At 44.9% G+C, this 25,078-nt stretch overlaps 1 protein-coding gene across 4 annotated transcripts in view; it reads left to right on the forward strand.

Annotated features, from left to right (window-relative positions):
• LOC141107542 (major histocompatibility complex class I-related gene protein-like) overlaps window positions 1–23,780 on the forward strand; it is a 51,822-nt gene extending 28,042 nt beyond the window's left edge. For 3 of the 4 annotated variants that reach the window (XM_073598349.1, XM_073598348.1, XM_073598351.1), the window contains exons 3-4: window positions 17,587–17,718; window positions 22,203–23,780. In XM_073598349.1, the coding sequence (XP_073454450.1) occupies window positions 17,587–17,718; window positions 22,203–22,264 (194 nt within the window). In that variant the 3' untranslated portion in view covers window positions 22,265–23,780. Of the gene's footprint in view, window positions 1–1,102; window positions 1,317–17,586; window positions 17,719–22,202 lie in introns of those variants that run through there. The other variant, XM_073598352.1, reaches the window with a different exon arrangement.
• The last annotated feature ends 1,298 nt before the right edge of the window (window positions 23,781–25,078 follow it).

The following is a 25,078-nucleotide window of genomic DNA, read 5'->3' on the forward strand; positions in this document are numbered from 1 at the left end:
CAAGCCCGTCCTGCTCTCACTGTTTCATTCAGGGGAGGATGGGGGAGCCGCCTGACACCCCTCCCAATGTGTGGCACCCAGTTAGTATGCCACTGCTGCGCCCCCTTCCTACAATAAATTGCTCTGCCCAGGGCATCCGCCCCTTCTGCCACCCCGACCTCCGTGGGTCTCAAGAAGGGTCCTTTTTACAGCCAAGCCCCAGGCCCAAGGTCAACCCCCCCCAGACTGGGCAGCTCTCTCCAGGCCATGACAGCCTAGCACTCCATCTTCAGCTTCCACCCCGAACAACTTATCCCCAGCTGGGCTGACCCTGAGTATTTAAGGAGGCCTGCCCCCTGTCAATCCAGGTTTGGGATTTGTCAGGGCTCCTCAGAATACTCCATGCAGCTTCACCTCTCCTCCTTCCTTTCCAGAAGATTCCAGCATGTTGTGGAAAGAAGTGGGAGGTCTCAGTGATGCTGCCTGTGAGTCACCAGTTCTGCCTGAGTCACTCAACCCTGACCCAAAAGAAAAACACACAGGCTTGGCTGCAAGCCTGGCAATTTACCCATCCTGCACAAAAAAATATATTCTCACATCTAGCAACCTAGAGGATGCCACACCTGTCATGACAGCTTACCAACTGAAGTCTCATACCCTATTTTTCTTTTTTAGTCTTGTACTGCCAAGTGTTATGATTTTTAACTAAGTATATCTTGGGCATTCCTAAGAATTACTTTTTCTCACATGAAAAGGAAACTTCCTGCCCCCCCACTTCAGTTCTCTGCTGGCAGAGCTGAGTAGTTGTCACAACCCTTATCACAAAGTGCCCTCACATACACTTGTAGTGCTGAGGAAGAGAAGGGTCTGATGAGATGGGGTGCATCTGACCAGGTTTATTAGGTTATAGACTGTACTGGGCAGCATGGTCAAACTCTGGTGCCTATTGGACAGCACAATTATAATAAGACATACTGTACAAATACTAGCTCAGAAAAATAAAGATTGTTAATAGAATGTCTATCTGACTAAATATGTATTTCTGAGATTGCATTTGGGCTTTAAAGCTGTACAGTTGATCTGTCTCCTAACACAGTCATTGTTCTGCTTTGAATCCCCACAGATCTGCTATATTACCAGCACTACCAGGAGGTTACATACACAGTTAAATTAGTCAAGACAGTAAATCTTCCACCTAAGGACTGGCTCACATATGTGGAAAAACAGGTGTATAGGCGCTGCAACTTTCCCACATAACAGCTCCGCCCTTTAGCCTGACATCCACAAAATAGCATTCCTTTATTGAAAATACATCGCTATAAAAACAGCCTTTTTTGACTGTCATCCTGAGTGCCGACTATCCCTTTCCTTTACTTGGCTCAGTGGCGTAACTAGAACCTTCAGAGCTCTGATGCAAGCAGGCCCGGATTTGCCACAAGGCCACCGAGGCCAGGCCTCGGGGCGGCAGTGGTGCAGGGGCGGTGCCGCTCCTGCGGCGACTTCGCAGCCGCCCCCCTATTCGGGCTGCCCATTAAACTTTATCAATGGCACCGGTGCCCGCAGAAAAGATGGCCGCGAGCCAACCACCCAACTGCGCATGCGCCGTTCCGAAGCCGGCCGGGCTCGGGAAAGCTCGTACGCGCTCGGCCGGGCGGCGCATGCGCAGTAGCGTGATTTCGCAGCCCGGCGCCATTTTTGAAAAAATCAATGTATTGTCAGCGGTGCAGCAGCGGGGGAGAGAGATGACATCTCTCATTGCCCGCACCGCTGTTCCGCCCTCCTCCATCTGATAGAAGGCAGCATGGCATCCCCATCTGGTGGCAGGGTCCAGGGAGCATGGCAAGTGACATCCCCATCTGGTGTCAAGTGACACCCCCATCTGGTGGCAAGTGACATCCCCATCTGGTGTCAAGTGACACCCCCATCTGGTGGCAAGTGACATCCCCATCTGGTGGCAAGTGACATCCCCATCTGGTGGCAGGCATAGTGGCAAGTGACATTCCCATCTGGTGGCAGGCATGGTGGCAAGTGACATTCCCATCTGGTGGCAGGCATGGTGGCAAGTGACATTCCCATCTGGTGGCAGGCAGCGTGGCAAGTGACATTCCCATCTGGTGGCAGGCAGCGTGGCAAGTGACATTCCCATCTGGTGGCAGGCATGGTGGCAAGTGACATTCCCATCTGGTGGCAGGCAGCGTGGCAAGTGACATTCCCATCTGGTGGCAGGCAGCGTGGCAAGTGACATCCCCATCTGGTGGCAGGCAGCGTGGCAAGTGACATTCCCATCTGGTGGCAGGCAGCATGGCAAGTGACATTCCCATCTGGTGGCAGGCAGCGTGGCAAGTGACATCCCCATCTGGTGGCAGGCAGCGTGGCAAGTGACATCCCCATCTGGTGGCAGGCAGCGTGGCAAGTGACATCCCCATCTGGTGGCAGGCATAGTGGCAAGTGACATCCCCATCTGGTGGCAGGCATAGTGGCAAGTGACATCCCCATCTGGTGGCAGGCATAGTGGCAAGTGACATCCCCATCTGGTGGCAGGCATGGTGGCAAGTGACATCCCCATCTGGTGGCAGGCATGGCGGCAAGTGACATCCCCATCTGGTGGCAGGCATGGTGGCAAGTGACATCTGGTGGCAGGCATGGTGGCAAGTGACATCCCCATCTGGTGGCAGGCATAGTGGCAAGTGGCATCCCCATCTGGTGGCAGGCAGCGTGGCAAGTGACATCCTCATCTGGTGGCTAACATGGTGGCAAGTGACATCCCCATCTGGTGGCAGGCAGCGTGGCAAGTGACATCCTCATCTGGTGGCAGGCAGCGTGGCAAGTGTCACGCGATGGTGGCAGGTGACACGCTCAGGGCTTCCAATGATTCTGCATTATGGTGAGTTGAACTATTTCATTTTATATTACAATGTAATGATAGAAATAATGATTTTCAATCATCCTGACACCATAACAACCATGGTGTCGGGGATGATTGAAGCACTATCACCAGCCATTGCCTGCGAAAAATCCTTACCCTTCGCGCGCCTACCCTGAAGTATTTTCAGTCTGTAAAATTAAAGTCAGTTATTTTCAGTGTTCTCGTGTGTGGAGATATGTTTTTAATTGATCTATTGTAGCAGTCATCGATAAAGGACGAGAATGGTGGTGTGTGTGTGTGTGGGGGGCGGCATTGAAGGACCCGGCCTTGGGGCGGCAAAGGGAGTAAATCCGGGCCTGGATGCAAGAAACCATAAAAGGGCCCCCTTGACCCCCGGACAGGGCCCTATCCTCCGAGCCCGGTGGCGGAACAACAGGGCCCAGTCGCCCAGTCCAGTGGGTGGCTGCATATAAAAGAATCGATTTCTCCATTTCCGGAGAAAACCCTGCGGACTAAACCCCTGTTTTTAATGCATACTGTTAGACAGGTCAATTCGGTTTTCTGCGATCTGGTTGGTAAGTAGGTTTGGGTTTTTTCCTGGGCATTCCCCAGGCTTTGTTGTTACTTGATTTCTCCATTTCCCCCTGCTTCTCCTCCTCTCCCTCCTGCAGGCATTCAGCGGCTGCAGGAGGAAAATGGCGAGATCGGTTCCTCTATGCCAGTGTTTCTCAATCTTTTTCCAGTCAGGGCACCCTTGAAGTATACACCTAGGTGAATGGGGCTGCACTGCAACCACCCCGCAACTGTGTGCATTGCATGCAGTTGCAGCATAGTGATGATGCATTTAAGGGGTTAAAACAGGCGGTCAGGAGGCAACATATTGCCTCTTTACCGGCTGTCAAATGCCTCTGAAAAGCGATCTGAGCATGGAACGCTTTTCAGAGGAACAGCATTTTTTTGCTGGTACTATGAACAAGCAAGAAAAAAAAATCAGTTCTGATTGTACACATATAGGGCATCAGGATTAACCGGCTGGGCGACGTGGCTCTCGTTCTGAGTGGATGTCATATGATAGCCCCCCAGAACGATCGCCCCTGGGGGAGCGCAGCGCATCGATTGCAGCCGTGCCGTGTTGCTAGGACACGGCGTGACCCAGATCTGTGTAAAGATCCGCGGCTCTTTAACTATGTGATCGGCTGTGTCCAATCACAGCCGGTCACATGTAAACATGGAGATGCCGGTAATCGGCTCTCCTCACCTCCCACTGACAGAGTGTGAGGAGAGGAGAGCCGATCAGCGGCATCTTCTCACAGAGGACTACTAGGGATGTAATCAGGGCACTGATCATCAGTGCCCTGATTACAATTAAGTGCCACCAGTGCCAAAAATGTGTGCCCACCACTGCCAGCAATCGGTGCCAACCAGTGCCCACAATTGTCACCAATCTGTGCCCACAAGTGCCAACCATCAGTGATGCCAGTCAGTGCTGGCTATCAGTGCTGCCCATCAATGCCCATCACTGGTGCCCATCAATGCTCATCATTGCTGCCCATAAATGCCACCCATCAATGCCCATCAGTGCCATCCATCAGTGCCGCCTATCCGTGCTGCCTATCCGTGCCCACCAGTGCCGCCTATCTGTGCCCACCAGTGCCACCTATCTGTGCCCAGTGCCCACCAGTGCCACCCATCAGTGCCGCCTATCAGTGCTCATCAGTGCCACATATCATTGCCACCCATCAGTGCCGCCTATCAGTGCTCATCAGTGCCACATATTATTGCCACCTATCATTGCCCATAAGTGCGGCATATTAGTGCCTCATCAGTGCCACCTAATCAGTGCCCATAAGTGCCACCTCATCAGTGCAGCTTATCAGTGCCCATCAGTGAAGGAGAAAAATTACTTATTTACTGACTGAAGTAAAACTTTTTTTTTTTGCCAAATTTTTGGACTTTTTTTTTCTTTTAGGAAAAAATAAAAAATCCAGAAGTGATTAAATACCACCAAAAGAAAGCTCTATTTGTGTTAATAAAATGATAAAAATTTCACATGGTTACAGTGTAGCATGACCGCGCAATTGTCATTCAAAGTGTGACAGTGCTGAAAGCTGAAAAATGGCCTGGGCAGGAAGGGGGTGTAGGTGCCCGGTATTGAGGTGGTTAAACACGCTTACATAAAAATTGTGCATACATACATGTAAACACACACATATAAAAACACACACACATAATACACACACATATATATACTGTATATATACACACACACACACACACATATAAATACACACACACATATATATATATATATATATATATATATCCCTGCAAGATTTTACCCTCTACAAATCTGTCCTCAAATACAACTCCTGCCTCCACACTGCTAAACAAACCTATTACAACACTCTCATCAAAACCCTCTCATCCAAACCTCATCAACTCTTTTCTACCCTTAATTCCTTACTTCACCCCCCACTGCCCCCACCCACCAACTTGCTTACCGCTCAACATATTTCCAACCACTTCAATAGCAAAATCAACACAATTCGCATGGAGATATCCAGCATTCAAATTCCTCCCCTACCCAACATATCAGGTCCAACACCACACTCAATACTCTCCTCCTTTTGCCCAGTTACCACAGAAGAAGTTGATAAACTCCTCTCCATGGCCCACCTCACTACATGTCCCCTGGACCCTGTCCCCTCTCAATTACTGCAACCACCTTCCCACTCTATCCTCAACTCTCTAACCCACATCTTCAACCTCTCCCTCTCCTCCGGCACCTTTCCTTCCCCGCTCAAACATGCACTGGTTACCCCCATACTCAAAAAACCCTCACTAGACCCCACCTGTTTGAATAACTTAAGACCTATCTCCCTTCTCCCGTTTGCCTCCAAGCTCATCGAACGCCTTGTTCATGACCAAATACCTCACGGACAACAACCTTCTCGACCCCTACAGTCTGGCTTCCGCCTATAACATTCTACTGAAACTGCCCTACTAAAAATCACCAATGACCTAATAACTGCCGAAACCAATGGCCACTACTCCATACTCATACTTTTAGACCTCTCTGCTGCCTTTGACACAGTTGACCACCTGCTGCTCCTCAGCAAATTACACTGCATTGGCCTTCGTGATTCTGCATTATCCTGGTTCTCCTCCTACCTATCTCAGCGCACTTTCAGTGTCACTTACAACTCCATCTCCTCTGCTCCCCTTCCTCTTTCTGTTGGGGTACCCCAAGGCTCCGTCCTTGGGCCTCTCCTTTTCTCACTCTATACCTCTTCCCTGGGCCAGTTGATAACCTCCCATGGCTTCCAATACCACCTCTATGCCGATGACACACAGATCTATCTCTCCACTCCTCAACTCACCCCCACTATCTCCTCACGGATCACAAACTTGCTGAATGACATATCGGTATGTATGTCACACCACTTCCTCAAACTTAATCTTTCTAAAACTGAGCTTGTTATATTTCCTCCTTCACGGTCCCCCTCCTGTGACTTCACCATTATTATCAACAACACAACCATTGGTCCCGCCACACATGCCAGGGTGCTGGGTGTAATCCTTGACTCTGACCTCTCCTTCTGCCCCCATATCCAATCACTGGCTAAATCCTGCCGCCTTAACCTCCGCAACATCTCCAGAAATCAACGCTTCCTGACTAATGACACCACAAAGCAACTTATTTACTCCTTGATTATTTCCTGCCTCGACTACTGCAACTCTCTCCTTAATGGCCTACCCTTAAGCAGGCTATCCCCCCTTCAGTCTATTATGAATGCTGCTGCTAGACTAATACACCTCACTAATCGATCCGTGACTGCTACTCCTCTCTGCCAATCCCTTCACTGGCTTCCCCTACCCCACCATGTAAAATTCAAAATGCTAACCATAACATACAAGGCCATTCACAACATCGCCCCATCTACATCACTAACCTCATCTGCAGATATCGCCCAAATCGCCCCCTTCACTCTTCCCAGGACCTCCTGCTCTCTAGCTCCCTCGTTACCTCCTCCCATGCTCGCCTTCAGGACTTCTCCAGAGCCTCTCCCATCCTCTGGAATTCCCTGCGCCAGTATGTCCGATCAGCCCCTACCCTGTCCACCTTTAGGAGATCCCTGAAAACTCATTTATTCAGGGAAGCCTATCCCACACCCACATAACTGTCCCTGAGCCACCCCCATCAAATCATTCTTTGCAGCTATTACCTTTTGTACCACCACCCCCTCCCTTTAGAATGTAAGCTCTACGAGCAGGGCCCTCCTGTACCTTTTGTATTGAACTGTACTGTAATTGTGTTGTCCCCCTTATACATTGTAAAGCGCTGAGTAAACTGTTGGCGCTATATAAATCTTGTATAATAATAATATTAATAATATATATAAATGCACATATGCACACACATATAAACACATGCACACACACCTATATACATGTACATGCACACACATACACACATATAAAACACACATACATACAGAAAGCCTTTTAAAAAATGTCAGTGCTTTACCTTACCTTTTCCTGCTGGGTACTGCACTGTAGGGGGAGACAAAGAGCACAGCACACACTGTGCTTTCACTTTAAGTCAAATCAGTGACGAGCTCCCTGCAGTGCCAATTACAGTCCGGCTGAGGATCGGGGAGCTCGGTCTCAGCCACCCTTGTCACTCCTCCTATCGAGGTATACAGGGGGCCCTCAAGAGCCCCCTGTAGCATGGGGCCCGGTCACCATGGCAACCTCAGCGACCCCTATACTTTCATGGTTCACCATTGACTTGGCTCTTGTATGTGCAGTATGTGTTAGGCATGTTTTACTGCATTTTAGGTGCAATAATGCATTACCATTGACATTTATTAGCAGGATTTTTGCACTGCATCTAAAACACACATAAAAAAACACAAATGTGAATGGGGTCTTACTCTTTTTGCCTCTGTTTCAGATTTCATAAGCTTCGTGTCTTAGTGGGGGTAACTACTGCTGTGCTCTTACTTTACATAAACCATGATGCTCTGGGAACCCTTGGTCATGCATGTATTTATTTTGTAAGACCCCATACACACTATACAACTTTTGTTGTCTGATTTTCTATACATTTACCAAAACCATGTAGTGCAAGGGCCTGTCTGACTGCAAACAAATTGAAACTCTTAAGGTTTGACCTCATATTAATATTATATGGTTTTGGTAAATCTGAAGAAAAAAATATACAGAAAATTGTATAGTGTGTATCCAGCATTAGAGATAAATGTGTGTGAATAAAGTAAGAAAGTAATAACATTTTAAACTTGAAGTGTAATGTATGCATACCTTCCCTTGTTCTCCCTCATCCCTGTCCTCCAATCAACATTTAAGGAATTAAAATGTAAAGATACCAATCAGTGGCGTTGCTGGGGGGGGGCTTTTGCAGGCTGCACCGGGTGACACCTGCCAGAGGGGTGACACCTGTGGACAGCGGCACCGCTAATGCCGCATAGTCCTCACTCATCTGTGTCTCGCCGGCTTCCTCACACAGCAGAGTGGACCGAAGCCTCCTCCCCCACCTCTCTGTTTACATCTACAGGAGGGGGAGGTGGCTTTGGTTCACTCTGCTGTGTGAGAGGGAGTCCAAGGGACACACCGCTGTTCTGAGGTCTGTAAGGTTTAATATACTAAAGTTTAATGTTTACACTGAGGGGGGTCTGCACTGATGGAGGAGGAGGAGGGGGGTCTGCATCTGCACTGATGGAGGAGGAGGAGGGGGGGTCTGCATCTGCACTGATGGAGGTGGGTCTGCACTGATGGAGGGGGAGTCTGCACTGATGGAGGGGGGGTCTGCACTGATGGAGAGGGGGATCTATACTGCAGGAGGGGGGTCTGTACTTAGTGGGGGGTCTGTACTTAGTGGGGGTCTGTACTTAGTGGGGGTCTGTACTTAGTGGGGGGTCTATACTGCGGGAGGGGGGTCTGTACTTAGTGGGGGGGTCTGACCTGAGAGAGGGGGTGTGTACAGAGGGAGGGGGGTCTGTACTGAGGGAGGGATATCTATACTGCGGGAGGGGGTCTGTACTTAGTGGGGGGGGTCTGTACTGAGAGAGGGGATCTGTACTGAGGGAGGGGGATCTGTACTTAGTAGGTGGGTCTGTACTGAGAGAGGGGGGTCTGTACTGAACGAGGGGGGGTGACACCAATTTTTTCAGCACCAGGTGACACCAACCCTAGTGACGCCACTGAGACCACTTTTGAGACCCAGTGACTTCATCACTGTGTCTATCTAGTGGTCTTTATGAATTTGAAGCAAGGGGCTGGCAGGCTCCTTTAAATGTCACAGTACCCTGCCTCATATCTTTCACAAGCCAGAACATTATATGAAATAATACATATACAGCATGCCTTTTAGTTGTGCATGCTAATCCTTGTTGGCCATTGGGTGCCTCAGGCTTTAACCGTGCAGTCTGCTGATTGGCTACTTCATTTGTAATTCCTTCATTTCCTGTCTGAACATGATTTGCTCAATTTATAATTAAGCAACTGATCAGCAGATTACAAAGCTAACATCTGCACCACCAGGGAGCATGCACATCTAAAGGGAGATGGGGATATGTTCTTTCATATAATGCTTGACAAAATGATTCACGGTTTGAGTTCAGCTATAAAGTTTATGGAAGGCTAAAATGTTTTTTTTTCTTTTTTTGAAAAAAAACTTTGGATAGAATAAGGAATGATTAGAACCCATGCAATGTTTTTACTGTTATTTGGGGGTCCATTAGAAAGATTTGCCTTCCTGTCCTGCGGACAGCATTTTACCAGATATGAACTGAGGGGAATGCTTCAATGCAATGTTTTTACTGTTATTTGGGGGTCCATTAGAAAGATTTGCCTTCCTGTCCTGCGGACAGCATTTTACCAGATATGAACTGAGGGGAATGCTTCAATAGCAACACAGACAGAAATAAAAATGCCCTGTTGTCGATTTTCACTCAAATTCTCACAAGGGAAAGCTTTGTCTGTGTGACGGGAAGTGAATGGAAATCTTACTAACAGAGCACCAGATGGCAGTAAAAACCTGACAGGGGTACTTATTTTCTACTCAAAGTATGAAGAATTTTTTTTGGCTTCACATATACTTTAAAAACATATAAAGTAAAAAATGTAAACCATTTAATCCCATTAAAGTCTCCCTTTGGGCCTGTTTCAAACAGCTCCAGGTTACAGTGCCCAGAGCCTTCTCAGAATGTTTGTAGGCTCCCTACTTGCTTCCAGTTTAGGCACAAATGTACATAGTAGATATATATGTATAATATATATATAATATGGGTAAAAATTGCATTGTTTTCAACTGTCCTTCACTTTGAGACCAAATCCCTCTGTCCCATGTGCAACCTCAATTATTCCTCTTTTTGGTCTGATGTGTACATCACTATACAAAATGTAGCATTTTACAAAAAGTGTTATGCTATACTAAACTTTTTATCCAAACTCTATATTAGTGCATTTGTTATTTTGAAAAACAAACATAAAAGAAAACATGTCAAAAAAGCATTTTATGTGGTATAGCCAGTGCTTTTTTTTTCTGAGAATAGTTGCAGGTACTCCCCCCTTCTAAGTCACCCCTTGTCTCCACCCCTACCCACTGAGCACTGTTCCTTTGTTCTACCCACTTCCCAGAACCACGTCTTTTAGACAATATTGAACTAAGTATAATTTTGTGGTGCTAAGTAATTTGCATGGAATTTTTTAATGTTAACAAGAAAAGCAGTTAAATAGATCCTCTGCAGCCAGCAACAATAACCACCACCAGCAACAATAGTCCCTATGCAACAAAATATTCCCCCAGCAACAATAGATCTTTGCCAGGAACAATAGATGCCCAATAACAATAGATATCCCAGCAGCCAGCATTAACCACTTCCCGACTGGCGCACGCCGATGTAGGTCGGCAGAATGGCACAGCTGGGCAAATGGGCGTACCTGTAAGTCCCATTTGAATTTCCCGCCGTGCCATTGCGTGCGCGCCGCCTAGGAGCTCCGTGAGACGGGTCGCGGGTCCTGCGGACTCGATCGCCGCCGGGATAACTGTGATCACTTCACGGAGAGGACGAACGGGGAGATGCTGATGTAAACAGCATCTCCCCGTTCTGCCTAGTGACAAGTGTCACTGATCTCTGCTCCCTGTCATCGGGAGCAGAGATCAGTGACGTGTCACAGCTAGCCCATCCCCCCTACAGTTAGAATCACTCCCCAGTACTGACTTAACCCCTCCCCACCCCCTAGTTGTTAACCCCTTCACTGCCCGTGTCATTTACACAGGAATTAGTGCATTTTTATAGCACTGATTGCTGTATAAATGACAATGGTCCCAAAAATGTGTCAAAAATGTCCGATGTGTCCGCCATAATGTCGCAGTCACAATAAAAAAATCGCTGATCGCCGCCATTACTAGTAAAAAAAAATTATTAATAAAAATGCCATAAAACTATCTCCTATTTTGTACATTGTAAACGCTATAACTTTTGCGCAAACCAATTAATAATCGCTTATTGCGATTTTTTTTTTTTTTTTTACCAAAAATATGTAGAAGAATACGTATCGGCCTAAACTGAGGAAAAAAAATTTTTTTTAATGATTTTTTGGGGATATTTATTTTTTACTTTTTGCTATAATAATGTGTTTTTTTCAAAATTGTCGCTATTTTTTTGTTTATAGCGCTTTAAAATAAACACCGCAGAGGTGATCAAATACTACCAAAAGAAAGCTCTATTTGTGGGAAAAAAAGGAAGTCAATTTTGTTTGGGAGCCACGTCGCACGACCGCAGAATTGTCAGTTAAAGCGACGCAGTGCCGAATCGCAAAAAGTGCTCTGGTCAGGAAGGGGGTAAATTCTTCCGGGGCTGAAGTGGGTAATAGACTCTCCAGCAGCCAGTAACAATAGATCTCCTCCCTCAACAGTAGATTCTTCCTAGCAACAATTGACCTCCAGCAACATAAGATCCCCCAAGCATCAATAGACCCCTCTCCAACAATAGTTTCCTCAAAAGCTAATATCAATAGACCATCCAGAACACCCAAGCACCCCTTGAAATTACATACATTTAGTGCTGGAAGTGACAGAACTGAGTTTTCTTTTTAACATACTCATTGAAAAGCCTTGGGTTTAGCCAATCATTTTCTGCATATTAGATCTTTATTGTCCATGTAACCGGGGACATGGCAGGACCATGTTAACATACTCGGGTTGAATTACTAAAATTGGAGAGCTGTTGCAATCTGGTGCAGCTCTGCATAGAAACCAATCAGCTTCCAGGTTTTTTGTCAAAGCTTAGTTGAACAAGCTGAAGTTAGAAGCTGATTGGCTACCATGCACAACTGCACCAGATTTTGCACTCACCAGCTTTAGTAAATCAAACCCAAAGTGTGCTAAAAAGTGTCCTTTTTTATCATTTCAGAAAATTGGGAAGAAAGTCTTTGCATATCTGTTAAACCAACACCCAAGCCTTGTACACACAATCAGATTTTTGTCTGACAATAGTGTGATGACAGACTGCCTAAAATCCGACCATTAGTATGCTCCATCAGACAATTGTTGGCCAACTTTCTGCTGACAAATGTTGGATAGCAGACTAGTAAATTTTCGGCGGACAACAGTCTGTTCTCAAATTTTCCTATCGTGTGTACACAAGTCCGTCACACAAAAGTCCAAAGTACAAACACGAATGCTTGGAAGCAAGGACGAGCTGGAAGCAGTCAGTCTTGTAAACTAGCGTTCGTAATGGAGAATTAACATTTGTGACGTGGCAAATTATGAAATCTCCAAATGCAGCGCACAATTCTCTTCTTCTTTAATGGGATAATAATGAAGCTGCTTTGATGGTGATACTGATAGAGTTATTGCAAACAAATTTTCAAAGGCTTTTTTTTTCTAGTGATATCAAAAATATCATTATTATGCTTGTTATTTTTTTTTTTTGGTGCAAGTTACCACAACACCATTATCCCGGAGTTTTTATGATCAAAGATACAATTATGTTGGCCAGTGGCGTAGCGTGGGTTGTTAGCGCCCAGGGCAAGGCAAGTAATTTGTGCCCCCTAACCTGTGGACTTTTAGCACTCCCCGAGTCCTGTCCCCTCCCTTCCTACAATAGTACTGACCAACCTGATTCCTATACTGACCACTACAATGTCCACTATACTGTCCACTACAGTAACCACTATACTGTCCACTACACTACACTGATCACTATACTGTCCACTGCACTATACTGTCCACTATACTGACCACTATACTGTCCACTACATTACACTGACCACTATACTGTCCACTACACTGACCACTATACTGACCAGTACACTACACTGACCACTATACTACACTGACCACTATACTGACCACTACACTACACTGACCACTACACTACACTGACCACTATACTGTCCACTACACTACACTGACCACTACACTACAATGACCACTACACTGTCCACTATACTGACTACTACACTACACTGACTACTACACTATACTGACCACTACACTACACTGTCCACTACACTGACCACTACACTATACTGTCCACTATACTGTCCACTATACTGTCCATTACACTACACTGACCACTATACTGACCACTACACTATCTTACCTACAGTATTCCTATACTGACCACTACACTGCATGATTCTAGCTGCTCTTATACTCTCTCTCTCTGGCTGCTTCCTGCCGGGCCAGCAACACGACTCTCATGATCACAAGGGAGTCTCACTTTCTCTTCTTAGTTCTCCATCGGTCCGGAGGGGAGGAGGAGGAGGAGAAGACAGCGGCGGCTCACAATCTTTTTCTTGTGTCCCCGCGCTCCGCCATGTTCAGACTCCGGTGCCCAGGTGGCTTGCATCCGAGGGTACTTAGGGAACTCAGTCAGGTGATTGCCAGACCATTGTTCATAATTTTTACAGACAGTCTATTGACTGGAATGGTACCAGCTGATTGGAGAAAAGCCAATGTAGCACCAATATTTAAAAAGGGCCCAAAAAACATCCCTGGGAATTACAGTCCAGTTAGCCTAACATCAATAGTATGTAAAATCTTGGAGGGGATGATAAGGGACTATATACAAGATTTTAGTAATAAGAATGATATCATTAGCAGTAATCAGCATGGATTCATGAAGAATTGTTCTTGCCAAACCAATCTATTAACCTTCTATGAGGAGGTGAGTTGCCATCTAGATAAAGGAAGGCCCGTAGACGTGGTGTATCTGGATTTTGCAAAAGCATTTGACACAGTTCCCCATAAACGTTTACTGTACAAAATAGGGTCCGTTGGCATGGACCATAGGGTGAGTACATGGATTGAAAACTGGCTACAAGGGCGAGTTCAGAGGGTGGTGATAAATGGGGAGTACTCAGAATGGTCAGGGGTGGGTAGTGGGGTTCCCCAGGGTTCTGTGCTGGGACCAATCCTATTTAATTTGTTTATAAATGATCTGGAGGATCTCTGTATTTGCGGAAGATACTAAGCTAAGCAGGGCAATAACTTCTCCGCAGGATGTGGAAACCTTGCAAAAAGACCTGAACAAATTAATGGGGTGGGCGACTACATGGCAAATGAGGTTTAATGTAGAAAAATGTAAAATAATGCATTTGGGTGGCAAAAATATGAATGCAATCTATACACTGGGGGGAGAACCTCTGGGGGAATCTAGGATGGAAAAGGACCTGGGGGTCCTAGTAGATGATAGGCTCAGCAATGGCATGCAATGCCAAGCTGCTGCTAATAAGGCAAACAGAATATTGGCATGTATTAAAAGGGGGATCAACTCCAGAGATAAAACGATAATTCTCCCGCTCTACAAGACTCTGGTCCGGCCGCACCTGGAGTATGCTGTCCAGTTCTGGGCACCAGTCCTCAGGAAGGATGTACTGGAAATGGAGCGAGTACAAAGAAGGGCAACAAAGCTAATAAGGGGTCTGGAGGATCTTAGTTATGAGGAAAGGTTGCGAGCGTTGAACTTATTCTCTCTGGAGAAGAGACGCTTGAGAGGGGATATGATTTCAATTTACAAATACTGTACTGGTGACCCCACAATAGGGATAAAACTTTTTCACAGAAGAGAGTTTAATAAGACTCGGGGCCACTCATTACAATTAGAAGAAAAGAGGTTTAACCTTAAACTACGTAGAGGGTTCTTTACTGTAAGAGCGGTAAGGATGTGGAATTCCCTTCCACAGGCGGTGGTCTCAGCGGGGAGCATTGATAGCTTCAAGAAACTATTAGATAATCACCTGAATGACCGCAACATACAGGGATATATAATGTAATACTGACATATAATCACACACATAGGTTGGACTTGATGGACTTGTGTCTTTTTTCAACCTCACCTACTATGTAACTATGTAATTGTGCGTATGGGGTCATGTGCGGCGGCGGGGCTGGCCTGTTAACGATTGCAGTTGCTCCTGGAATCCCACCTCCGTACATGACCCCATTCGCCCAATCATATGGTGCCAGAGACTGAACATGTGCAGAGGCGGGACTCTAGGAATTTACCGCCATCGTGGACAGGCCAGCCCCGCCGCCGCACATGACCCCATATGCCCAATCACAGGGCGCTGGAGACTAAACATGGCAGCCAGAGCATGGGGACACAGGAAAGTAAATTTAGGATGAGGCAGCCAGAATTTTGCCCCCCTAAATGTTGCGCCCGGGGCCACGGCCCCCTCCGCACCCCCCACGCTACGCCACTAATGTTGGCGTCCCTTGTTATTTTTACATTGCATTTTTTAAAATGCAACTGCCTACTCCCAAACTGTCATTTGAAATAAAACACATAGCCAAGTATTATTCTTCATAATTTTTTATTGTGCATTAAAAAAAGAAAACAAATAAAATTAGACATGCTATCTGCCAATAGAACTTAACCAAAAAGTGCATTCTATGCATCCAAAAATATAGAAAATATAACAAATCAAATCATTATTCAACCAAAATAGTAAATAAAAGCCTCATTCATGTGTCCTGCTTTTTAAAATAGGGGGTCAACAACGCCAAGAGTTGGTGAAAGCAGGGGTCCGTCATCCGGAGATAATTCCGAAAATCATCCGGATTATTCTCCTGGAGCTCCTGCAGCAAAGGCTTATGACATAATTGGTCACGATTAATAAAGCAACCAATTTTTGGTCCAAGAAATCCTCCTCCTCCTGTTCCTGGACTGGACTTGGGTCAAAGAAATAACTCCAAGACCAATAATATATAACACGTTATCTCCTCCGATTCCGCAACATGTCTGGTTGATGAACGGCCATTCAGAAACTAACTGAAAAGCACAAAATGAAAAGCACAAAAAGAAAAGTGCAAAATGAAAAGCGTGAAAAAAAAGTGCGAATCAACACTCACCAAACTTCTACTAACACGAAATTAACAGAAGGAGCCCAAAGGGTGGCGCATGAGAATTGAACTTCCTCTTTATCAGCTCATAGTACATCACTACGTTCGTGTTTGTTGGCTGACAATTGTGTACTGTTTGTATGCAAGACAAGTTCCTGGCACACGCCCTTTGGACAAAAGTCTGGTGCTTTGTCTGTGGGAAATCCGATCGTGTGTACGAGGCTTAATTCTACAATTCCCCACATTATTATTTTATTCCTTAACAAAAGGATAGCAGGAGTAGTTTATGAGTTTCAGAGTAGTTTTGCACAGTTGAAGGTGTGGACCTTTACTGCAGGTGATTAAAATTTGATCTCCATTTTTACAGCAGTTTCTGTAACACACGGTAAGAACATTCCCTTATTGGAATATATAGTATCGTATTTGATATAGATGTCCGATAAGGGGGTAAAGTCTATTTTTTTTACTTCTTTTCTCACCGCTGTTTTATTGGATAAGGTGTTTTATTTCTCCATCATGCAAAGGCCAATGGGGCGCTGATGACTATGTCACTGCTGACACCTCACCATTGGCAGGATCATCCACAAACACTCCATATAATGGATGGTATTCTCTTGTCTGACAATTCCTCCTGTCTATATGAAGCTCTACTGTTTAATACACAAGCCCATTCCTTTAGCAGTGGTCTCCAAACTGTGGTCCTTTACTTTCTTTTCAGCCCTTAGGACATAATTTCATCCTCTGACACCAACAACGGTGCATAATTCACACCATTGACACCAACAATGGGGCACAATTCCTCCCAATGACACCAATGATGGCGCACAGTTACTCCCAGTGACACCACCAATGGGGCTCAGTTCCTCCCAATGACAACAACAATGGGACATTATTCTTCCCACCCAATGACACCAAGGATGGGGCACAATTCCTCCCACTGACACCAAAGATGGGGTACTGTTTACTCCTACAGATGCCAGGACATTTTTTACTTTCAATGAGCACAGTCCTGCTCCCCCTAAAGTTTGAAGGACAGTAAACTGGCCCTTTGTTTAGAAAGTTTGGAGACCCCTTCTTTATAAGAAGGTTGGCCCTTAAAAACACAAATGCAGGTGCATTGTGACACTCCTGTTGATGAAGACATATATAATAAATTGATTTAAAATAAATTAAATAATAAATTATATCAATTATAAATTGATATAATAAATTGATTTTCAGCATTCTGAAGAGTATCATTCTATTCTTCCAGCCTCAACCAATAAAATGAAGGATGTTTTACTTATTGTTTTCTGAAAAATGCAAAACCCCTTTAGGTACTCATTGTAAATCAGGTGTCTGTTTTTCTTTACATTTTTCTTAGGGTACAAAGTACATAAGGATCACAGCTCTCATGGTGACAGCCATCCTAATATTGGTCTCATTATTGGGCTTGTTGTTGCTGCTATTTTTATTGGTGTTCTTGGACTCATTTTAATATGGAAGAAATTCTCAGGTGAGTGAAATGCTCTGTGTACCATGTAGAATGAGTGATTGACTGCTACTCGATACCTGTCACAGGGTAGTTTATATAATATATATATATGTATACATTAATAGTATGTATGTATAAAGGCAAAAAGACCTTCATCAGGTCAAAAAACAGATCTTGCGATTATATATATATATATATATATATATATATATAAACATTAACCCCTTCCCACTGAATGTACGCATACAGTATATGTGGCCTCGTAGACTGAGGGCTGAATATACAGTATGTGTCACTGTGTTTGTGCTGCACAGTGTCTCTCACCACAGACGCTGAGCTGTAATTGAAAGCCCCGGGTCTCGTAATAACAATTAGGGGCCGGGTGCGCGGGTTCCCAAACACCTGATTACTGTGACAGCTTCTGACTGGCTATCACAGTGATCAGTCATTGTGCCTCTTGCCTTTGTGCTGTTTTCTCCCCTTGAATGGAGACAATGATACATTGTTTACAAACAGGATATTATTATTATTATTATACAGGTTTTATATATAGCGCCAACAGTTTGCGCAGCTCTTTACAACATGAGGGCAGACATTACAGTCACATTACATTTTGGTACAAGAGGAATCAGAGGGCCCTGCTCATTAGAGCTTACAATCTAAAAAGGAAGGGTCAATTGATACAAAAGGTAATAGCTGTGGGGGGATGAGCTGATGGAGGAAGTAAAACAGTGTTAGTTAGAAGCAGGAAAAGCTTCTTTGAAGAGAAGGGTTTTCAGGGATCGCCTAAAGATGGATAGATTAGGGGACAGTCGGACAGATTGGAGTAGGGAGTTCCAAAGGATGGGAGAAGCTCTGGAAAAATCCTGGAGGCGAGCATGGGAGGAGGTGACAAGGGAGCTAGAGAGCAGGAGGTCTTGGGAGGACCGAAGAGAGCGGCTTGGTTGGTATTTTGGGACTAGGTTAGTGATGTAGCTGGGGGCAGAGTTATGGATGGCTTTGTAAATTATTGTTAGTACTTTGAATTTTATTTGTTGGGTGAGTGGAAGCCAGTTGAGGGATTGGCAGAGAGGGGTGGAGGACACTGAATGGTTGGTAAGGTGGATGAGTCTTGCAGCAGCATTCATTACGGACTTAAGGGGGATAGTCTATGTAAAGGTAATCCAATGAGGAGGGAGTTGCAGGATACATTATATAATACATTGTCTACATATAGGATACATTATATTATACATTGTAATTTTTTTTCCATGCTAGTGGAGAAAAAGGTAAACAAGAAAAGTGTGTAAAAAAAATAAAAAAGCCACATCAGGTTTTGATCTAGGTCAGGGTTAGAGTTAGGGCCAAGTGTCACGGCTCAAATCAAAGGTCTGGGTCAAAGGTCAGAGTCCTTTGGGTTGTTCTTTGGAGGTAAGTCATGGTAATAGCAAGAAATAGACAGCTAAATAAAAAAAATAACTATTTTGATCCAGTTTTCCCATGATAATAAAGAAAAACAGGAGATATTCATTACCATTTACGACCCAATGAAAGCCCAAATTTACCTGAAAAAAAATCACTATAATTCTCCTGGATACACTAACTAGCAGTGATGGGCTCGTGTGTGTTCGAAACCCCATGTGCTCGATCCCGCCAGGAAGCCGACACTGCACAGCGCTAATTACAGGCAGTAAGACTGGGAAATGTTTCACTGCCTGTGATTAGCGGTGTGCAGTAGCTTCCTGGTGGGACCGGGCACATGGGGTTTCGAACACGCCCGAGTCAATCTCTACTAACTAATACAGTTTTACTAACACATGTCAAATTTGCAAAACTGAGTTCAGGCTTTAACCCCTTCCCGCCGAGCGTACGCAGATGTGCATACTCGGCTTTCCGGGGTTATACCTGGATGATTCCCGCAGCTGCAGGCATCATCGCAGTACCGTTGTTTAGAGCTGGCGATCGGCTACCCGAGTATAACAACCGATGTGGCTAAAAGCCGCTCGGCTGTTATACCGGAGGAGTGGGAGGGGACGCCCCCCCCTCCCGCCGCCTCCTGCAGCTCTTACCAGGCCTCCCGTTCGATCGGGAGGCCCGGGGACCAATCGGCTGCCTCCGATGGCTGGGGGCGGGCTGGAACAAAGCCGTGGGTGGCTTCGTTCCAGCCTTCTAGTAGTAAACACGGAAGCGACGTTATGACGTCACTTCCTATTTACTCGGCTGCCAATGGCGCCGGTTTAAAAAAAATACACAGTATTCAGAATCACCGTTTATGGCGATCTGAATACTTTGAAGTGCAAAGGAGGGACCGGGGGTCTTTTAAGACCCCCGATCTCTCGATAAAGAGTACTTGTCACCACCTATTACTGTCACAAGGGATGTTTACATTCCTTGTGACAGCAATAAAAGTCATCAAAAATTTTTATTTTTTTTAAACACAATTTAAAAATATAAAAATAAATAAAATAAATAAGAAAAAAAAATGTTAAAGTGCCCCCCGTCCCCGCGAGCTCGCGCAGCAAAGAAAATGCATACGGAAGTCGCACCCACAATGTAAACGGTGTTCAAATCACACATGTGAGGTATCGCCATGATCGTCAGAGTGAGAGCAATAATTCTAGCACTAGACCTGCTCTGTAACTCTAACCTGTTAACTGTAAAAAAAATTTAAAGCGTTGCCTATGGAAATTCTTAGGTAACGTAGTTTGTCGCCATTCCACGAGTGTGTGCTATTATAAAGCTTGACATGTTTGGTATCTTTTTACTCGGCGTAACATCTTTCACATTATACAAAAAAATTGGGGTAACTTAACTGTTTGGATTTTTTAAAATTCATGAAAGTGTCCGTTTTCCCAAAAATTTGCATTTAAAACACCGCTGCACAAATACCGTGTGATATAAAATATTGCAACAATCTCCATTTTATTCTCTAGATTCTCTGCTAAAAATATATATATAATGTTTGGGGGTTCTAAGTAAAGTTCTAGCAAAAAATACGGATTTTAACTTGTAAACACCAAATTTCAAAAAAAGGCTTAGTCATGAAAGGGTTAAGATTTGTTTTACCCTATATCATGAAATGATTACTTTCCAAAAAACAATACCAAATTGGCAACAGTTTTGGGCAACAAGGCCTTCATCAGGTCTAAAAACAGATCTTGTGATTATTTGTGTGAGGAAATCTTGAGATATAACAGATCTGTTATTTGATCTGATAAAGGGCTTATCACCCATGTTGCCAATTTTCTGATGTTTTTTATAACTTAAATAAATTGTGAGTCGGTGCTGCAACCTTCTTTGTTTATAATTTGCTATATATTAAACCATTGGACGAGGCTCTGGCTGCAGGCACTTTTTTTTAATTGCAGGAGGTGCTCTTCTCCTTTTCAGTGGGGATTGTTAGGGCCTTTGGCAGAGATTAGGTTGGGGTCCCTTTGCAGAAAATGGGATGGGGCACCCATGGCAGAGATTGGTCACTGTCATCTTGCATGAGTAAGGTGATCTGTCTCTTTAGCATGTTAAACCTTATATGAGATGTTAGTATTGAGGTTTAGACAGAAAACGTAAGACATTGCTCAGAAGGAAAAATACATTATTGCACTCCCCATTTAAGCTTTTGTTTAAAATGGATGTAAACCCCCAAAATGTTTTTTTTTAATTAAGACTTATATCTGTTACAGCAGAGGATGTCATTTCATCTTTGCCCAGTCTTTCCACGAACAGTTAATCCAGCTCTGAGCAATCCTCTTATCTTTTTTTAGTAAGATAAAAATGGACACACAGAGAAATAGGTGTCAGTTTCTTCCCCCTTGCTGTGAGTGACAGGTGATTTCCTTTTCCTTGTCTCATGCTCGAGTGTGAGAGAGGCATTCTGTGTACAGTAGAACCTTGGATTACGAGCATCGGAAATACTCGGGACAGCTCGGCTGAACTCGAAAAGGCTTGGAAACACTCGGGAACTGAGTATTTCTGAGTGTTTCTGAGTATTTCTGAGTGATTCCGAACAGCTCTGAACCATTCTGAGTGTCACCAGTGCCCCCGCACCTCTGGCCAAATGCGGTACTGCACACCCCATTGGCTTGAATCCTGATCGTTTTGTGAGACAACACTCGCAAACCGAGTCAGGATTTAAAAAAAAAGTTTCTCATACTTCAAAACGCTCGTTAACCGCGTTACTCGTAAACCAAGGTTCCACTGTACTTCACATCCCCCTCCTTTCTTCTCCAGCTCTCCCAGGATTGGCTGCTCCACACCCTTAGCAAGAGGCATGTATATCCTTATAGATATGCACTATGGAAGTGATTTAGAAATGATGAGAGTGGGTTTACATCCACTTTAAGTTTTGGAACTTGGACTGGTGAAAGACTGGCTCTAGGTAGTCATATTTAATGTTGTTACTTTTTATAGAGACCATTATAATAACAATATTTACATCTGTTTAAAAGGAAACTTTAGCTATAATATCTCATTATAATGTATCTCATTTATATAAATTAAAAAAGTATACTTTTTCCCTTTCTCTACAGGACACAGAACAAATGGAGAATGTTGCATGCATACGCTCATCCTTCCTGTTTCAGGAACATAGGAGGCAAATAACATTTCACGCCATGCTTCTCAACACTTATCAGTTTTATGACTGCCATTTTGGTCTATATCAGTGGTCTTAAATTTATGTGGCCCTTGGCTTGCTTTAATCCATCCCTTGGGGCAATATTTCATCCTCTGACACCAACAGTGGGGCAAAATTTCTCCCACTAACACCAACAAATGGGCACAGTTCCTCCCAATGACACCAATGATGGGACACGATTCCTCCCAGTGACACCAATGATGGGGCATGAGTCTTCACACCCAATAACACCAAAGATGGGGCACAATACCTTACACTGACACCAAAGATGGGGCATTTTTTACTCCCACTGATGCTGGGACATTTTCTACTTCCAATGGCCACAGTCCGGCCCCCCTAATTCCTGAAAGACAATAAATTGGCCCTTTGTTTAGAAAGTTTGGAGACCCATGGTCTATACAATGAGGAGGCCCTTGTTTGGTATCTCGTATCCATTTGTAAGACAGACAAGAAGTCTGCTGATTCCTGATTTCAATGCAGCTGGGTGAATTAAAGCTGTATTAAAGATGTAAACTCAAAAGTAAAAAGATTTGCTATGTTAAAAGGAGCATCTATAAATATAATTTGTGCCTAAGCAGTTCCCTGCCAATTTTGGAACTCCCAACTCTACAGCCTCATAGCAGCATATCTGTACTGTGAGATCTGCTGCCTCTGACTGCTAATCTCAGGAGATTTGAAGTGAGATTTGGTGAAGACACTACGGTAGTGCTCACTGTTCTCCTTGCTGGAGGCTCTGACATGTGGAAGCAAAGCCTCTACCAATATGGCTGCTTCCACACAGAGACTCAGTGCAGAACATGGAAATGTTATAATGATTGATAGCCAGAGACCATGTGATCTAGACCGATAGCCCTGAGTGGAGATACTTTACCATTAGGACATTGATCAGAACAGGGCTTGCAAACAGTGACACATGTTGAACATTATGTAGCTACCTGCTCACTTTTGTACCTATGATCACAGCAGGTAGAAAAGTCATCCAGCATCTCCTTTGGGGGTCTGAGATGTCATGTGATCAAATGCAGAGAGACGCAAAAGAAGGTGATGCTGGAAGATGTGAAAAGGTACTTAATGAATACCCATCTTTCATCATGCCACCAATTAATGAGGCAATATGACTCACTGTGCTTGGTATCTTTAGTGTACTCACAGATAGCAGTCATGAAAAGCGGAGCTTCTGCAAGACATATGAGTGTGCAGCAGTACGGCAAATCCAGCATGGTGTGATGGGGTGTGGTCATGTCAGCCTGTGGCAGCAACATTTTAGGGCGGAGTTTATTTAGGTGACAGCATTGGAGAGGAGGGGAGTATTGCAGCCAAAGTGGGAATTTTTACTTTAACAACTGCTGTGGCATTTATTTTTATTTTTGCTAGAGTTGGGCTTCATCAATATAATTATACTGCAATGTTTTATATGTACTTATTTTGATTGTTATTGCCTACATTAATAAAAGTGCTTTATTTGCCTCCGTTTATTTGATTTTCTTACGGATCTTACACATAAACAGTCTTAGTGGCATGCAGACTAGAGGTGTTTAAAATGATCGCCGCATCACGATTCTGCCCTTCCTGATTCGGCATCGATGCGGTAACCAGTGTAATCGATTATGCATGATGTCATTCCGGCTCCTCCCCCACCCCCCCACCCCCCACACAGCAGTGTCTTTGCTGGGGATGACAAACCACCGATTGGCTGGCTGAGCCTGGCGCCGTTCCCCGTCAATGGGTGATGTAGCCCCAGCATGCTGCCCCCACCCAGGCTCTCCCCCTCCTCAGGATTTGTACCTGTGGACAATGACCCCTCTCATCTCCCCGATGTGCGGGTGCAGAGCCCCATGGAGCTGTGAGACAGATCACTGTAGCTGTCATCACATCCGTGGGAGTGGCAGAACAATCGGGGTTGCCGAAGTCCCTGGAGATCCTGCACTATGGGGGGCAATGCAGTGTTTGCAGCCTCCCATTATCCCTGTAAAAGTTTGAGAAAACAGACTGATTTCTCCCATCCGTAGGAGAATCATTGTGTACATTTGGGGCTGGTGGCTGAGTGGAGTGTCTCTGACACTCGTCTCACACAGCCCAGCAAAGTTCACTCCCCCTCCCAGCAACGGATGGGAGATGAGTGATGCATTGCATACAGCGGCCCCTCCTCCTCTCTCCCCCTGTGTCTGCCCGGCCTACCCACTCTCCTATCCCAACGTACAGCTGTGAAGGAGAGAGAGGAGAGAGGGGGGGTGTGCGGGAGATATGAAGAACAGTCAGAAGTTCCACATTCCAAGCTGTGTGAACTTCCAGCCATGTCCCTCCAATGAGTGAACACTGCATTTTACATTACACATTGATCACTGAACTGTCCCTTTCTCTCCCCTATCTGTCTCCCTCCCCTGCTCTGTTCTTCAAAGATCCAGTTAGCACTAAGCCACTTATGCAGCCCATATATTTTTTTTTTTGTTTGGTCATTACACTGGAAAAAAATATATCTAATCCAATTCCCCCCATCTACACAGTATAGGTGGATGGGGGAATCCTCCAACAGTGGACCAGTGGGTGCACTGCTATTGACAGTGCTGGTCTGCACTGCTATTGACAGTGCTGGTCTCTGTCTCCATGGCAGCAGAAGCGCATTATAACCCAATGCTGGCTACTTGGCGCATCAGGTCTGCAGTCTCTGACCATCTCCTGTATCACGTCTGCAGTCTCTGACCATCTATCGTATCATATCTGCAGTCACTGACCATCTCTTGTATCATGTCTGCAGTCTCTGACCATCTC

This window comes from Aquarana catesbeiana, linkage group LG09 (assembly GCF_042186555.1).
Source record: "Aquarana catesbeiana isolate 2022-GZ linkage group LG09, ASM4218655v1, whole genome shotgun sequence".
In the NCBI taxonomy this organism is placed as follows: Eukaryota; Metazoa; Chordata; class Amphibia; order Anura; family Ranidae; genus Aquarana; species Aquarana catesbeiana.